Source organism: Rosa chinensis, chromosome 3 (assembly GCF_002994745.2).
Source record: "Rosa chinensis cultivar Old Blush chromosome 3, RchiOBHm-V2, whole genome shotgun sequence".
In the NCBI taxonomy this organism is placed as follows: domain Eukaryota; kingdom Viridiplantae; phylum Streptophyta; class Magnoliopsida; order Rosales; family Rosaceae; genus Rosa; species Rosa chinensis.
In genome coordinates, this window is record NC_037090.1 from 8,536,766 (window position 1) to 8,554,496 (window position 17,731).

General features: G+C 36.8%; 2 protein-coding genes across 2 annotated transcripts; one reads left to right on the plus strand and one right to left on the minus strand.

The window, feature by feature from the left end:
* The first annotated feature begins 2,395 nt into the window (after positions 1 to 2,395).
* On the plus strand, positions 2,396 to 8,302 carry LOC112192303 (vacuolar-sorting receptor 1). The gene is made up of 12 exons (XM_024331959.2): positions 2,396 to 2,963; positions 3,622 to 4,314; positions 4,810 to 4,898; positions 5,016 to 5,085; positions 5,176 to 5,259; positions 5,855 to 5,931; positions 6,056 to 6,137; positions 6,523 to 6,605; positions 6,692 to 6,758; positions 7,213 to 7,341; positions 7,586 to 7,695; positions 7,863 to 8,302. The coding sequence occupies exons 1-12, from the start codon at positions 2,669 to 2,671 to the stop codon at positions 7,959 to 7,961; spliced, it is 1,878 nt and encodes a 625-aa protein (XP_024187727.1). The 5' UTR covers positions 2,396 to 2,668; the 3' UTR covers positions 7,962 to 8,302.
* Positions 8,303 to 9,509: 1,207 nt separating this feature from the next.
* On the minus strand, positions 9,510 to 12,502 carry LOC112193513 (protein FATTY ACID EXPORT 3, chloroplastic). The gene is made up of 7 exons (XM_024333687.2): positions 12,128 to 12,502; positions 11,333 to 11,726; positions 11,079 to 11,246; positions 10,915 to 10,961; positions 10,765 to 10,802; positions 10,184 to 10,284; positions 9,510 to 9,950 (listed from the first exon to the last, which is right to left on the minus strand). Exons 1-6 carry the CDS (start codon positions 12,380 to 12,382, stop codon positions 10,209 to 10,211), a joined length of 978 nt encoding a protein of 325 aa, XP_024189455.1. The 5' UTR covers positions 12,383 to 12,502; the 3' UTR covers positions 9,510 to 9,950; positions 10,184 to 10,208.
* Between the last annotated feature and the right edge of the window lie 5,229 nt (positions 12,503 to 17,731).

The window sequence follows — 17,731 nt, forward strand, 5'->3', positions numbered from 1 at the left end:
ACACAATTTGGGTATTCTGCACCAAACATGCAGAAAATTGCAATGCGTATTTTGGCACAAACGGCTTCTTCTTCTGCGTGTGAGAGAAATTGGAGTACATTTGCTATTATTCATACCAAGCAAAGGAACCGTTTGGCATATCAGAAGTTGGAAAAGCTTATATACTGCTACTACAACATGAAGCTGCGGCTGCGAGATAAATAGGCAAAGAATAATGTGGTCAATGAAAACAACTATATAGATCTACTTCATGTTGCAAGCGAGACGCTTGATAATGGCATTGATCCACTTCATGATTGGATTATGCCTGCACACCTCGATGATGAAGCTGGAAGACCTCTTCCACAAGTTGTAGAAACTGCAACTAATGCTGGAATCAACGTAGAGAGAGTCTTATCTGAAGAAGTTGTTAAAAACCCAGAAGATAATTCAGATAGTGACGATGCGTGGGGTGGTACAGCAACTCCAGATAGTTCTGATGATGGTGGAGAGGGTGGAAGCGGAAAAGGTGGTGGAGGTAAAAGATATGAATATGGACAATCTTCTGTGGATGAAGGATTCCAATTTACCTGTGAAGGTAATTTTGATCATGCCACCCAAGATGAAGACCACGGAGTGAGAACAGCTGGTCATGGTGCTGAAGAGAAGACCCGATATGGGAGGAGGACTAGAGGTGCAACTGATGATCAAAGTACCCCATCTGATGTTTCTTCAATTGCCTTAAGTTTTGACTCTATCAGTTTAGGCACAGAGAGCAGTGGGATCTCAAATTAATCTCATGAAGGCAACAATCAATTTGGTTATGATGCTTATGGATATAATCAATATGGAGAAGTATATGATCAGTCATCTAATTGGGTTCATCCTTATTATCCCCTTGTAGGGGAAACAGTCGGCAGCTCTAAAGAGATCTATAACTATCATGTTCATCACTACAATTCGCACTATATGGGTCATATGTCTTGGTCTGATTATTGCATTTTTGTAGACCAGCGAGCTGCTTTTCAACCGCGTAGAGTCTCTTTTTGGATGTAGATGAAGTTTACATTCATATGTATTTATATGTAGTTCTAAATTTCTAATAAATTGACTTTTTTCAAAAACGATATTTTCGTACACTGTATCCCCGATATATCCGATATCTCCCTTTTTCAAAGTACCGATAGATATGAAAATACCGATATTTAAAACCTTGGTACTTATGCTTATGCCTGTATTTAGCTAGTCTTACATCAACTAAATTATCATTAATTTGTTTAATTTGTTTGACAATGTACGTTTACCAACCTCTAATAAAAATGAAAATAAAGAGAATAATTATTAAATTACGTGTTTATTAACAATTAGAGAAATGAATTTTTTGTGAGACCATGAAAAAATATGGAATGACTCTTTTATTTTCATTTTAATCTAGGGAGTTGATATTACTCGACAATCAAATCTTATACATACTATACAACTCATAGTTCTCAATACTCTGGCAGTTTGGCCTAGAACTACTTCAAAGTGAATTGAACAAGAATCTCCCATGCTGCATGAGTAAAGAAGTTTATACAGATCCTCCCAGATGCAATTATAGGAGAGAAGGATGACCTAGGTAGTTTGGTGCCAAGTCTTGTCGTATCCCCATGAATTGGTTTAATATGCATGGGACCGCCGCCGGTGACAGACTCCAAGTGTGATCTAATATCTTCAACAACAGAACCAGGCGTCACCAACTTCCTCATTTCCCACCACGTGTTTGCCGGCGGCCTCTCCACATTATTATTATTATGCAGTGGTGTTCACCTGGTCAGTTGCAGACCAAAGAATTTATGCTCAACAATCCTTAGATTTACATCTAAAGATGGAAAACAAAACAACTCAACTTAATAATAATTCTCTCTATCCTTGAATTTATATTCAATGATGGTTGAATATTATTTTCTTAGTCAATAACTGACCGGGTGAACATTTTCAAATAAATGATTATTTTTCTTCTGGTTATAGCCATCTCCACATCTTTCAATCACGTGTAATCAAATCATCGAATATTTTTTACATCATATGCGTTTTTACTATTTATAGCCTCTAACTATCGCTTTAGGTAACAAAATTGGTTAGCAAATCATCTCTCAAACCCACAATTATAAAGGCAAAAACTGAGAGCAACCAAACGACACCTGGATTGCATGCAAGTACAAACAGTACCATCAATTTCAGCTCCTACGTGGGTTTGGGTCCAACAACACAAAAAGAAACAAAAACGATAAGGGCTTCCATCAAAATCAGACCAAACTGTGGAGATAAGAATCTTTTGGATTTTTTCTAGTAACAAGAATATAGAATTCTAGTTGGAGAAGTAATTTGTTTTTATTTAAAAAAAAAAATTAGTTAAAGTTACCTTAACATACGCTCAGACTAAGCAAAGCGTATTGACCTTTCTACGCTTTCCCACGAAATTTAGTTCCACAGAGACCCAGAAAACTTGCACTGCAAAAAAGACTAGTCTCCGTGATTAATTATCAATATTCTCGATCTGGGTTGCAAGAAAAAACGAGTCTTTCTTGTCAGAACCGTCTCTGATTCGTAAAAGCTTCGATCTTTGCTGTTGTTAATTATTGCAATCTGAGTTTTTGCTTACTGCGTTTGATCTGGGCCTCTCTGAGACTCAGTGGCAGAGTCTAAGATGAAGGAAAAGATTGGATTTTTAGTGTTTGTTTGGTTTTTGCTATGTGGGTTTTGTGTGGGGAGGTTTGTGGTGGAGAAGAACAGCTTGAAAGTGACTTCCCCAAACTCATTGAAGGATGTTTATGAATGTGCAATTGGGAATTTTGGGGTTCCTCAGTATGGAGGAACCTTGGTTGGGACTGTATATTATCCCAAGGCTAATCAAAAAGCATGCAAGAGTTTTGAAGATTTCGATATCGCATTCAAATCAAAGCCTGGTGGATTACCTACCTTTCTTCTTGCGGATCGAGGAGGTTAGCCTTTCAATTTCACATCTTTTAGTGGATTATGTTTTGTGACTTCATAAATTGTGACTTAATGGGAATGAACTTGGATTGTTAACTTGTTATAGATATGAGCTTATTGATTAGTTGGTAATCGTTTTGTAAATTTGTGGAGTAAATAATGATGGGTGTTATTGGTTACAAACTTACAATTGATTTGCAGGCAGTTAGCAATCTATGACATGTCATAACCAGTTTTGCGTTTTGGTGTTCTTTACTTGTGGTCTGTATCTAATTCCCTGTAATGGTTGTGATGAAAACTCATTAATTGACTGCTGCACCCTTCTTGCTAATGTCCAGTACTTTGGTCTATTATTAATGTTTGTGGGCAATAGTTTATCAGAGTTTTGATGATGGAATAGATCTCAGGGTTTAAACTTTGATTAGTTGGGTTTATTGTAACTTGTTTTGCATTCGGAAAATCAATCCCTTATTGGCTTCGATTGTCATGTGGAGTATATATGCATGTGTAAAAGAGATGACTCTCTTTGTTCCCTGTGTAAAGCATTGTTTAGTTTCTACCTGTACATGAACAGCAGCTTTTGATTGGGACCTTCTATTGGAATATGTGGATAATGCTTGTTTATCTTTCACTGTGGTCTCATTTATTTCCGTAATGTCCTGGCAGATTGTTACTTCACATTGAAGGCTTGGAATGCACAAAATGGTGGAGCGGCCGCTATTCTTGTTGCAGATGACAGAACTGAACCATTGATTACCATGGACACTCCTGAGGAAGAAAAGGAAGATGCTGATTATCTGCAGAAAATTGCAATTCCCTCGGCCCTTATCAGCAAATCTTTGGGGGATAGCATTAAAAAAGCTCTATCTGATGGGGAGATGGTCAACATTAATCTAGACTGGACAGAGGCTCTTCCACATCCTGACGAGCGTGTTGAGTATGAGTTCTGGACAAACAGCAATGATGAGTGTGGACCAAAGTGTGACAGCCAGATTGATTTTGTGAAGAACTTTAAAGGAGCTGCTCAGGTACTTGAGCGGAAGGGGTACACACAGTTTACTCCACACTATATTACTTGGTACTGCCCAGACGCTTTTGTTTTGAGCAAACAGTGCAAGGCTCAGTGCATTAATCATGGGAGGTACTGTGCTCCAGATCCCGAACAGGATTTTAGTAAAGGTTATGATGGGAAAGATGTTGTGGTTCAAAATCTCCGTCAAGCTTGCTTCTATAAAGTGGCCAATGAAAGTGGAAGGCCATGGCTTTGGTGGGACTATGTGACTGACTTTGCGATTCGATGCCCAATGAAAGAGAAAAAGTACACTTCTGAGTGTGCAAATCAAGTTATTGAATCCTTGGGTAGGTTTGACTGACTTCATATTTAGACAAAGTCTTGCTAAAAGAAATAAATCTTTGTTTGCTGCATTATCTATGTCCCTTTAGGACTACTCCCTTATTATATTGTTTCTGATTTATCTTTTGATTCTTTACTAAGGCTAACCACGAAGTTTGCACCTAGTTGTTAATTCTTGCTTTTTTATTCTACTTTGGGTGACAGTTTCCTTTGGGATGTGATTTTATGGTTTGGGAAGTTATCTTAGATTGTCTATCTCTTGGATGGCATGTATATGCAGTTCTATGTTTATGCTGTCTATGTATTGCCTTATTTCTAGTTTTTTGGCTTGAAGTTAATATATGTTTCATGTTCTTAAGAACTATAGCTAGAGTTAGTCAATGACATATTCTTTCAAATATTAATCGTTTTTTTTTTCTTTTCCTAAGAGTTAGTTACCTAGCTAAGAGCTGAGGTCCTGAAATCCTATTGTTAATGTGTTTTCTCTAACATGATTAAAGGTGTTGATCTTAAGAAGATACAGAAATGTATTGGGGATCCTCAGGCAAATGAGGAGAATGCGGTTCTAAAGGCTGAACAGGATGCACAGGTTGGGCTCGTCAGATTTGATTATGATATTCTTTTACTCTCACCACCTTATCTTTTCAAGTTCTGTGCATGCTGTGTTAATTTGTACTCATGTTTCACTTTCTTAATCTTGAACTAGATTGGCAAGGGCTCCCGTGGAGATGTTACCATATTGCCAACTCTTATTATAAACAACAGACAGTACAGAGGTTTGATACAGCTCTTGTAATTCACAGAGGACAGTACAGTGTTTACTTATCACTTTGTTGCTAATGTTTTGTCTTTGCACCTATTCTCAGGAAAATTAGCCAAAGGAGCTGTTCTCAAGGCCATCTGTGCTGGTTTTCAAGAGACTACTGAGCCTGCTGTGTGTTTGAGTGAAGGTCCTCATTTATCCTTGACTTTTTTATTTCTTTCTTATGTTCTTCATGGATATATTCCTGTAGGTAAAATAATTCTTGTAATTGATTGTGTGTTATTTATGTGTCTCTGTACTTTGAAGTGGTTGCATATCTTTGCTGTACTGGGTTTTCATAAAGAGAATATTACCATCATTTTACCCAACAATCAAAACAAACAAACTACTGTGGTAAACTTCGTTAGTGAAATGATGGCACCCCTTCGAAAGAAAGAAGACACATTGGTTAGTGTATTATGACTCCCAAAAAGAAAAAAGAAAAAAAAAAGACTAATATTAATAATAAGCCAAGTATCCTGTATCTCCTTGGTTCAGATCCCATTAGAGACTTCGTTTTTGAATATATATGAATCCATGAGTCCAGGATTTGTGTAACTTATTGAAATGGTAGCAAATTTAGTTTTCAGCCAGCTTGCAAAGCTAATGTATTCAGCTAGCATCAGTATTTACAATTCCTGATCAGTGGTTCCCTATGAGTAATCATTTGATTGTCTCTCACAATATTGTCCCTGAGATGGTATTAATTGGCCTTTTATTTTTTATTTTTTTCTTTCTTTCAGAAGTGCAAACCAATGAATGCCTGGAAAACAATGGAGGTTGCTGGCAGGACAAAGCTTCTAACTTAACTGCATGCAGGGTATCCCAATTTTCATAGCCTTCCTCTGGTGGCTCTTTTTTTTTTTTCCGTCTTTGGGGGATGTTCTGGCTTATTCAATAGGTTTTATTTTGTATGGTGTAGACTGATTTTTGTTTTGTTAAAGGATACATTCCGGGGAAGAGTGTGTGAATGCCCTACTGTGCAAGGCGTGAAGTTTTTGGGTGATGGTTATACTCACTGTGAAGGTAAAATTATTTGCATGGCTCTCCATTCTTTTCAGGAAATGTAGAAGCTTTCATAGATTACTGCAATGAGAAACTATCTGCTTGACAGTAAAGGCTGCAGTCTCTAGATAGATCAATCAACAAATTAAAATGTAGTTGGTAGGAAAGTTAAAAACATTCGAACAGATCTAACTTGGTTCACACTATTTGTCTCTTCTTCATCTTCCTTCTTATTTTTTCTTTTGTGTTTTATTATAGAATATCTACCAATTAGTATGCTCCATTAGCTTTATAACCTTCAATATGCAAGGTTTCATCATTTAATTATGAAATGACGGCCACTTTATATTTAGTTTTTGTTGTTTTCATTTTAGTCATGGCATCTTTTCCTTGTTTGATTTAGCAGCTTCCGGAGCGTTACGATGTGAAATCAACTACGGAGGTTGTTGGAGGGAAACTCAAAATGGCCATACTTACTCTGCATGTCGTGTAAGTTGGACATAAAAATGTTGTTCAATAATCAAATCTCTCCCAATAAAAAATTGACAAAATGAAATTGATGTTTGGATGTGCAGGATGACCATACAAAAGGTTGCATGTGCCCGCCAGGATTCAAGGGTGATGGAGAGAAAACATGTGAAGGTACTCACTGCCTCTGGATCACTATTAGTGTGTGATTTTCAGATGATGAATCGTTGGCTTATTGAAGCTTAATCAGTATGTAGAGACTTCAATCTAATTATGTAATGCTCTTTAGATGTGGTGTAACCGTAATGTTCTTGGGATATTTTCATGGGATCTCCAATCTAGACTACCATCTCCGCATGCTCACATATGGTTACACCATCAAAAGGACATTACATAATCTGCCCAGTGGGACTTGTGCATAATTTATAACGCTCCTGCATCAGCATATAGTTTAGGTACCTGGATTTGAATCCCACCACTGACTTTCACCAGCCTTAAATGGTGAATATACTTTCATAGAGGTGATTTATTTCTATATAATCAAGTAGTAAGAGTTTGAGGATCCTCATTCTCCCGTATCTAGATTGATTCATCCACCAGGATTTTTTTACTTCTGTCGATGTTCCAGATGTTGATGAGTGTAAGGAAAAAGTGGCTTGCCAATGTGCACAATGTAAATGCAAGAATACTTGGGGCAGTTATGAGTGCAGCTGTGGCGGTGGTTTACTGTACATGCGAGAGCATGATGCATGTATAAGTGAGTATTCTCAATTCTTTTCCTTCTTAGTCTTTCAAACCACTAATGCTTTAGTTAGATATGATTTATAGTTTTCATTTTGGAATGTATCCTTTAAACATAGGCACAAGCCGCACAACAGATATTGAGAATTGGAATTTACCTAGTACTAGACTTAAACCACACGGAAGAATATCCGCTGTCCGTTTCCTTTTTTCGTTTTTCTGTCTTTGTGTTAACTGCTGCTCTGTTTGTGGGGAAGCAGGTCAAAATGCCAGGAATACAGAGTATAGCTGGAGCTTTATTTGGGTTATCATTCTATGCTTGGGTGCTGTTGGAGTTGGAGGATATGCAGTTTACAAGTACAGAATCCGAGTATGTTTTCTTACACACCCAAAATTCCTCATACATATACATATGTGAATGCAGTTCAATGTACAAGACTTGAAAACAAAGACATTGGTAATATGATTTTGCACACTCAATCCCTTTGGGTTATGTGGTGATCCTAAAAATTTGTATGTTGAACTACCTCTATACAGAGATACATGGACTCGGAGATCCGGGCAATCATGGCACAGTACATGCCATTGGATAATCAAGGAGAAATTCCTAATCATGTCTCCCGTGGTGATATCTGAAACCGAGAAGGGGAGAGACTCGTATGATAAGACGCCTCTGAGAGAAAAGGGAAGACGTTCAACCGCGTTTTCAAATCAAGATCTTCCCCTCGGCACCAGCAATTGATTTTATTGTCACGACTTATGCTAGTGTAATAGTTTCAATGTGTCTAGCTGCTTAAATCATCTTTTCGCTTTTATTGCCAGCGGGAAACAATTGTTTCTTGTTCTTATACATGTAAAACTAGCACAGTAGTATGAGCACGTTATATATATGCGATGAGGAATCGAGACCCCAATGACCATCTGTTGGGAAACAAACTCCTTTATCCATTGTCATAAACCATCACTATTCAAGACTAGTGCAACTTCCTTGAGCAAATTGACGGTGACTGAGAACCGTACAAATTCAGCCTATTTTCCAGCAGTGTAGCAAGAAATTTTATAAAACTTAAAAAATAAAAAATAAAACTATAAAATAAAAAATTTGAGAATTATACAATTTCTTATTAACACCATTTTTTCTTGGAATTCTCCTTAATTATAAGTTTTTTAATTTTAAAAGGTGTTCCAATTTATGGAACACTGAAATAATTTTTTTTTTAAAGATTTTTTTGTTTGTTTTCAGCCTTTGAAAAATCATGAAAACATTATGTTGTGTGATTTTTGAGTTCCGTCAAGTTGAGAAGTGTTTAAAAATCATTACATTAAGAGGGGAAAATTTTGGTAAGAAAATAAGAACATGCGATTTTAACCACTGCAAGTGGCCTAGTGGTTCTTGCTTAGTTGGGTGTGCTCCTCAACCTAGATTCGAACTCCGAAGCTGTCAAAGTGACCAGACACTGTACTGCATTGGACAGTTGGAGCATTTCACATGTGCCGAAGGGGTTTATCTTGGGCGTAGGAAGCTTTTGGATTCCCCTTGACAAAGTCAAAAAAAAAAAAAAAAACATGTGATTTTTCTTTTCAGTTTGACTCAATAAATAAGTAATTATATATTAATATTACAAATTACTAACTAGAGCTTAAGTAACAGATTAAAAAAATTAAAGCTTTAAGATATCACCAAATGACTAAAATAATGTCATGTAACATGGAGCAATGGACCATCATTACATAATACAATTTTCGAAACATATTGGAGTAGTCAGTTATAGATTGGTCAAAACTAAAAGGAACAACCATATGCAGATCACTATTCTTCCATGCTCTGAATAACCTTATCCTCATAGCTAGGCATGTGCTTTACAAATTCCCCGTCCTCCAAACCTTCCCTGGTTGAAGGGCATACTTTGTTGCTCCATGTTTCTTTTTGGCGTTGCTGCTGCTCGTTGGAGCACCTGTGCTCTTGAAGGCTGAAGCTGGCGTGATTTTCTTCTTCAAAGGGTTTTCCCTTTTCCTCTTCCTTTGATAATAAAATTGTATCCGAAGGTTTCTGCCATCAATCGACTCGGCAACTGCACCGGCCTTGCTGAATTCACAGAATTTTATCACTAATTTACGGGTTATTAGATTTGGTTTCTTTTGCTAGAGCACAATATAATAGTTAATGAAGTCTTAGCCTTTCAATTTCTGATGCACTCGCATTGAAATCATGGTACATCTTTATTTCTCTTCTTCACCATGGCTGAGCCAACGAAAAGAGTTGCATACATAGACTTACATGAGCTGTGGCCCGTAGAGCGACGGCTTTCAGTCCAAGCCAAGCCAGCTGTTATGTAATATAGAACTTTAAACACAGGGACAAGAAACAGATGCAAAGGCCAAACAACTAGTTCTACCATCTCAATATCAAAAAGGGGACCAAGAACACCATATTACAGAAATATCTATATGTTTGCCCTAATAAACTCGATGGTAATACAAAATGCAAAAAGAAAAAGACAAGTGTCTAAACTCCAAACTCGTAATGCCTCGTTCCTAATAGCTCGCACAAGTGTTTAACCAGAGAAGCTTTAGTTCAGCAAACATCCTAGCCCGGAGCATCCCAAGATGGTTACTTCTCTTTTGCTGCAAAGAACAAATCATATAAACAGTTTTAATATTTGACTGACATGGTTGGAATTTAATCCCATTAGCTTAAATGAACAGTCTTCACCAGACACTAGTTGTTTCGGGCGATCAATTTCACAAAGGAGATAGATGCTACTAGTCTAATGATATAGCAATTCATTCCCCACTAGGTGCTGCACTACTGATACATGATAGAGGGCACACCATGTAAAAATTATTTGCATACTAACCTTGCACATACTCCAACTTTCTGTCTCATTCAAAGCTCGAATCTTTTTGGTGTTTACCATTCTGTACAATCCTATAGACATAGAAAGCTACAACACCTCCACTGCACAGAGAAAGTATCTTATCAGATGCTAAACTCTTTAAAGCTATGAAAAAGAAAAGCTATAACACTCATGGTAATTGTGCACAAGGAACACCAGAAGGGGGAGACTAGGCAATTCTGTCCCCAAGTTCATTTTAAGGGAACATTAAGATTCTAGCCTGTTTATGTAGAGACTAAGCAATTTTCATCTCCATCCATCCAAAAAAAAAAAATCATATAATTTAGCTTTTTATGTCTACTAGTCTTTATTGAGTTGTTCTTCTAAAAGACTAAAACCCTTTTTCATTAAGTGCTTCTCTAGGTAACAGGTTATTTTTCATCTTTGCAAAACATGGTATTTTGGGAGAAAAACAAGGTTCTTTAACGATTATATTACAGGTTCAATGTCCAGATCAAGGTAAAGCTCCTCCAACCGAAAAGAAGGCTAAAAGCAAATAGCATTATAAAAATAAAAATGAGAAGGTCACAATTCACAAAAACCTGACAAGGGTTCTCAACAAATATGGAATCCATGATCTCTGCAAATTGGAAAAAAGAAATTTGAAACAAGAAAACATCAGAATCTATGAAGGCTGATCAACTACAATAATAAAGAAATCTAGTTTTAGAAAATAAGAACGAAATTCTAACCTGAGCCAGTAGGCATGTCTCCCTCAGAAAAATTATACTGGCTATAGCTGCAGGTCCAACAGTCCATTTTACAATCATTAATCACATACAAATTCAACTAAAGCCATATGAAAAAGCTCCAATATGTAGTGATTACAGATATAAACCATAAGTCCATAACTAACCTGCCTGCCCTTTCAAGGCCAAAGGAAATGATTCTCCTTGCTTATATGATCTCAAACTTGAAACACTGAAAGCCAAAAGAATGCCACCAAGGATAACCCCAAACCTAATTCCAGCGGTGCTTCCTGTTACCATGAAGGAAAGGAAGCCACCAAGAGAAAGAACCAGACCTGCACCAAAATCAAAATTGCAATTGTTGATGAAAAACTAAAGAAAATAAAGCAGGCATCATTGTCATTTTTCTCATAAGCTATACCATATGGTATCCCAACATGAAAGTCGCGGATTTTTGTGACGTCATTCAGATCGTCTGTTGATGAATTGAATGTTTCAACAATTTCCTTCACTGGCTCAGGGGAATTCTTTGCGGCTGTGGAGATATATTCTTTACCTTCAACGCTGATCTCTTTAGCTATCTCAGTGATATCATACCTTGCCTTATCAGCCTGTATTTTCAACTGCTCTGACGTTTCCTTCAAAACAACCAAGGCTTTCTTAGAATATATCTCATACGCTTCCTGTGAGACACTTTGCATCTTTAAAGCTTGTTCTTTGAAAGAAGCCAAAGTCTGTTCCCAAGCTTCTTCTGATTCTTCAGCTTTCAACTTGGCACTTTCCTTTTCCTTCTCCACCTCAACCTCTGGATGCTTCTGCAAATGAAACGAAAACAAAACAAGTAGGAAACAAATGAGTGAACCAATAAACCAAGCCTCAATCATGTGTGTATATATTTCTCTTCCCACTAAATACTACTTCAAAAAATCCAGCTCTTTTTCAAGGAGCCACAATATCTAACTTAACCATGCAACCCTAAAATTTTCGCAACAAAAATAAAAATTCATACAAATCTCAAAGACATTGAAATGTTAATTGGAAAAAGCATCAAGCTCCGGCAATGCTATAATCAAACACGCAGTTCAAAGAACCAAACAACTGAAAAAAAAAAAAATTCACCAATTCATTCTCTGAAAACCAAATTTGACCTCAATCTCCAATTTCCCAATCCAAATAAAGCTAATTTCCCTAGTAAAACCAAAAATTGGAGGTTTACCGATTCATCTTGCGAGGCAGCGACGGCTACAATTGGCCGGCACCACAAGCTCCGCCGGCTCAGAGACAGCGAGCCACCACAGCCGAGCCCCTTCGGAACGGCAACCGGAGCTCCTCCAAAACCGCGAGCACCGACGAAATGATCGAACCGCCGAGAACACAAGGCTACCGGAGTCGTCGCCGCCGCCGCCGCCTTCTGGAAGCGAGAGCTAGGGTTAGGGTTTAAGAGAGAGACCGCCTGCAACGTCACGCTCATTGTGAGAGTTTGACAAAGGGGGCTTGAAAATTGAGGCGGAGCTGACGAAGAGGTTAGGTAAGAGGCGTCGGAGCTCTTTATATATAAAGAGTCTGAGAGAGATGAAACCCAGAAGAAGAGGGGGTGGAGTTCACTAAAGTGCGCCGAGGGGCGTGAGATACACGCGTCTCGGGTGGGAAGTGAGAGAAAATGATTTGATAGCTGAGTGACACGTAATCAATAGGCAGTCGATGAGCCCGCTGAATCTTTGGAAAGCGCCACCGTGGTGCTTTCGATCTTGTGCGGTGCGGGGCGGGTGCATTCGCTTTCGGTGGGTCCTCGGTTGGTGAGCCGGCTTCTCCTGTAGTACTATAGCGTGGAGCATCACTGCTGATGATTACAGTTTGTCACACCCTGAATCAAGAATCAAGAATCAAGAGATCAAAATGGATGTGAAAAGTTCAAGGTTTCATCGATCGTATTATGAAAACCAGAATAGATTGATGAGTCGATATTCAATATCATGGCTCGTAAGCTTCTTAATCACTTGTTTAGTGACAGAATATAACTATGAATTTGTATATCAACAAAAAAAGTGTCGGCCTAAGTCTGTCGGTATGCATGACTTTGTCAAATGGTCGCAACCTCCTAGTGGTAGTAACGTGTCTGCTCTAGGTAGGCGGCGAGTTCCTGGCTTGGTCAAATGGTCGCTGCCTCCTAGTGGTAGGGAGAAACTAAGTGTCACTGGATGTTTTTTTCAGTGGCATCATGATGGGAGAGCTGTACTTACGGTGCTTATGCTTTGCTGCAGTCGGGTTGCAGATCAAGTTATCTTTCCGTTGTGTCACCACTGCTTTCTTGCAGTTAAAGCAAATTGAGTCGCCAGTAGAGCGCTCTTTGCTAATTGGTGCTTTGTTGAGTACGAGTTTTTAAGAGAGACTCATGATAGTATTTCAGGATGTTCTCTAGCTACTTATTGTAATCAGGGGTTTAGGCTCTTTGTCCCCCCCCCCCTTGTATTCGACAGTTTCTTTAATCAATGTTATCAAGGCATGAGGGCTGCTGCACCGCCCTTTATTCAAAAAAAAAAGTCTGTCGGTATGCAAATATGAGAATCCATAGGTCATTGCACATTGGAGAATTTGAGAAAAGTTCGTCTGAATTTTTTAAGGGGTTTTTATCACTACTAGAATCAAAACATTCTTGCACCAGATATAATGATACTCAATTTTCAAAAGTGATCAAAACGGTACCTAGATCTATAAAAATTGATTAATTTCATACCCTACTTTCCAAAATGATCAAAAAATACCTAGACTTACAAAAATTGATCAATTTCATGCATCTGTCCATTTTCTGTCACATCTCCGTTAAAACTAAGAGTATATACAACCCTTTACTAAATATTTAGTTGGAATGTCATATTATCCTCTAATTTTTTCTCTCTCTTTTTCTGTTCTCGTTCTTCCTCATTCTTTTGCAATCTGCATATTGCATCTAGTCATCTACAACCAAACTATCCAAGCTTAATTCTTCTTTAATTGTGATTGCGCCACTTTAGTTCGATCATCTTCTTTTTGCATATTGCATCTATAACCCAAGTTTTTTTATTGTTTATGTAAAAGTAGTTGGATCAATGGTTATTAAGCAATAGAACTATGTGAAAATACGATGGTCTCGCCGCCGCCGATGACACCACAAAATTGTAATTCGAATTCAAAAATTTTGCAAAATTGGAATTTGAAACTGAATACAGAGATGCACATATGCAAAATCAGACCCATAAATTGAAGTGATTCACTGATTTGTGGTAAGAAGGGTCATCAAACGTCTATATATAACCCAATCTTCTTCTTCTATAGAATTGAAATATTCCTTACAATTTCGATTCCACCATCTTAGAAACAAATAAGGTTGGGATGTTTCCCACCTTTTGAAAAAAGAAGGGGGGGGGGGCCTGGGGGCTTAGATGATAGAAGAAGAAGAAGAAGAAGAAGAAGAGAATCAACAAAATAAAATAGAAAATAATGCTAGTGCATTCAGGGGTTAGGCTCATTGTCCCCCCTCGTATTCAACAGTTTCATTAATCAAGGCTTCAGGGCAGCCACACTAGCATTTATTCAAATAATAATAATAATAATAATTAAAATACTATTTTTTGTGGGAAAATACTATTTTTTGTGAGTTGAAGAAGCTTAGACTTGTGGGAAAATACTATTATAACCCTAAAAAACACATCACATCACATGCACTGCACGTGATCAATTTTAACAGAGAAGTGACGGAAAATAAGTCGAGGTATCAAGCTGATTTGTTTTTAAAAGTTTAGGTATTATTTTGATCTATTTTGAAAGTTGAGTATCATTATGTCCGGTGCAAAAAAGTTTAGACACCGTTGATGATAAAATCTCTTATAATAATGACAGTGACCTTTTATCTTGAATCTGGACGTGAAACCTTTTGTCTTAAACCTGGACAGGTTTTCATGGATTGTTGGGAAGAGATTACTTGCACGGGTTGTTTTGAAGGATCATGAGACTTGTGATATTTGTGCTTACCTGCTGGATTGTCCTTGATATAGAACAACATGGTTTAGACTAATCAAACTTCAGATGATAATGGAAAATTCTAAAAATAAGTGAGATGGGATTGAGATTGTATTAGCTTTGTCATGGGCATCTGGCCACTACTCAATCCCCTCTCAAAGGTGACAAAACAGAGTGATGCCACCGACGAATCAAAATGATATCCCTTCCGACCCTCAATATATGATTGGTATGCAGGGGCAGAAGTAAAATTTATAAGTTGGGTGGGTCGAGAAGTAAAAGTAAATTTAACTATATAGATGGTAACAAGTTTAGTACCTATTATTATAATTGGCAAAACTAGGAAGTTTTTATATATAAACTTTTCTATATATATATATATATATATATTTTTTTTTTTTTTTTTTTTTTTATTGAAGACGACAATGCTAACTAGTTTTGAATCAATTTTTTGTTAAAGTAACTACAAAGTCATTTTGGCTAGCCATTTTAGAAATACGTCTGCATTAGTTCTCTCTATTTTAGCTAGTTTTGGATCTATATACTATCCAAGCTTAATTCTTCTTTACTTGTGATTGCGTGTCTTTAGTTCAATCATCTTCCTTTTGCATAGTGCATCTAACCTAAGATTTTTTCTTGTTTATATAAAAGTAGTTGGTTCAATGGTTATTAAGCAATATAACTGTGTGAAAATACAATGGTCTCGCTGCCGCCGATGACACCACAAAATTGTAATTCAAATTCAAAAATTTTGCAGAATTGAACCATGAAACTGAATACAGAGATGCACAAATGTAAAATCAAACCCATAAATTGAAGTGATTTGTGGTCAAAAGGGTTATCAAACATCTGTAACCCAATCTTCTTCTTCCATAGAATTAAAGTCTTTCATTCAATTTCAATTCCACCATCTTAGAAACAAATAAGGTTGGGATGTTTCCCACCTTCTGAAAAATAAAGGAAAAGGGGGAGAGAGAGGTAGACGATAGAAGAAGAAGAAGAAGAAGAGAATCAACAAAATAAAATAAAAAATAATTCAAAATTAGTTTTTGTGTGAAAATACCATTATAATCCCAAAAAACACCTCACATGCACCGTACGTGACCAATTTTAACAAAGAAGTGATGAAAAATAAGCCGAGTTATCAAGTTGATTTGTTTTTAAAAGTTTAGATCTCCATATTTTGATCACTTTTGAAAGTTTGATATCATTATGTCCCGGTGCAAAAAAGTTTAGACACCATTAGTGATAAAAGCTCTTTTTTAAGACATTCCCTAACTTTTTCATAACATGACCATTGGGTAGTTGACATGCAGACCAAGAAAGGAATAGATGCATTTATTGAAATGACAAGGCAATGGTCTTTTTCAACACTTGAATCAAAGCCAAGCAGTTAAGCAAGGCACCTCTAACAAAGCTTCCCTTTTCTCTTTGGCAGAAAAGCTTAAAGCCTTAAACCATCAAGAAAGTGTCATGGACTAATGGTCCAGTAATCATTTTATCGGCCTCAATTTGGAGGCAGCCCAATGGTCTAAGAATTAAACCCATTAAACCAAATATCAGTATATCACTAGGTTTAGAAATAGTTGACATAGTCCGTTTAAAAAACTAAAAAAAAATAGTTGACATAGATGCGCCATTTGCGCCACTAATCTGCCATCTCCAAGAAACACAATTAAGAATTAAGACTCTGTTTTTTAATCAAAGCCATAAAGCATCGAAATCAGAGAGAGATATCATAGAAGAAGAAGAGGGTGAGTTTAAAATTAGGGCAAATTCTGGGGTTTTGGAGATTCAGAAAGTCAAACAAGAGTAAAATCCAAACACAATTAAGTAGGTGAAAGTTCGTTTTGGGTGTTCGAAAGAAGCCAAAGCTACAGATGGTCTTGGTTGGTCGACTACCATATAATGGTTTTTTCCAAGCCATTTAAGACAAACAAAGAGTGTATCAGAAGGAATTTTGACTATACTTTGATTACTTTCTAAGAGTTTGACATATCAATATGTCTCCATGGCCACCCTGATAAAGATATGCATATTTACAAGAGCTTTGGTTCACTCAACTAGTGCCATACTGCCCTTGACAACCTTTAGGAGTAAACTAATGTTGGATGAACTAAACTAAACCCTAGCAATTTCTTATTAAAAAGGAAATCCTAGCATTCTAGATGACTAGATGCCAACTGAATTAACAATACTTTTCTTTTTATCTGGTTCAATGTGAATCAAATTTATTTCTTCTTCCGGACTTTTTTTATATAATTTTTTTAAATTTTTTTAAAAGTGATTTGGAACCCAGCTTATTATTATATTATAATTATATAATTATAATTATAATGTTGCATCGAGAGGGGACATAACACCTGAATCCCCCTCCTGATGCAAAATTTAAGATTCCATTCAACATCACCACTGTAAACTATAAGTTTCGTTGACTATTAAGGATATACTTATATTATTGTTATGCGCAATTTTCTCTTACGAGCTTATATTTCTTATAACTTTGATACTAAAATTATGGTAGAGCTATTAATGAGGACCACTAAAATGAGGACTAGTTGTGAAGACTTTTTTTGTGAGACCCACTTAATTTCGATCACATTTTCACAAATCAACTGTTAGATGTTTAGATATATGTAGATCATTTATGCAATTTTTCAACCAAATTGAAAATCATTAAGACATTAATAATTGTGATTTATTAATTATGAAAGAACATGAATGATTCATATTTGACAGATTTGGTTTGTCCATTGATTTCATCTAGTTCAATACCTTAACGATTAGCAATTTGAAAAAGAAAGAAAAAAAAAAAAGTCAGAAG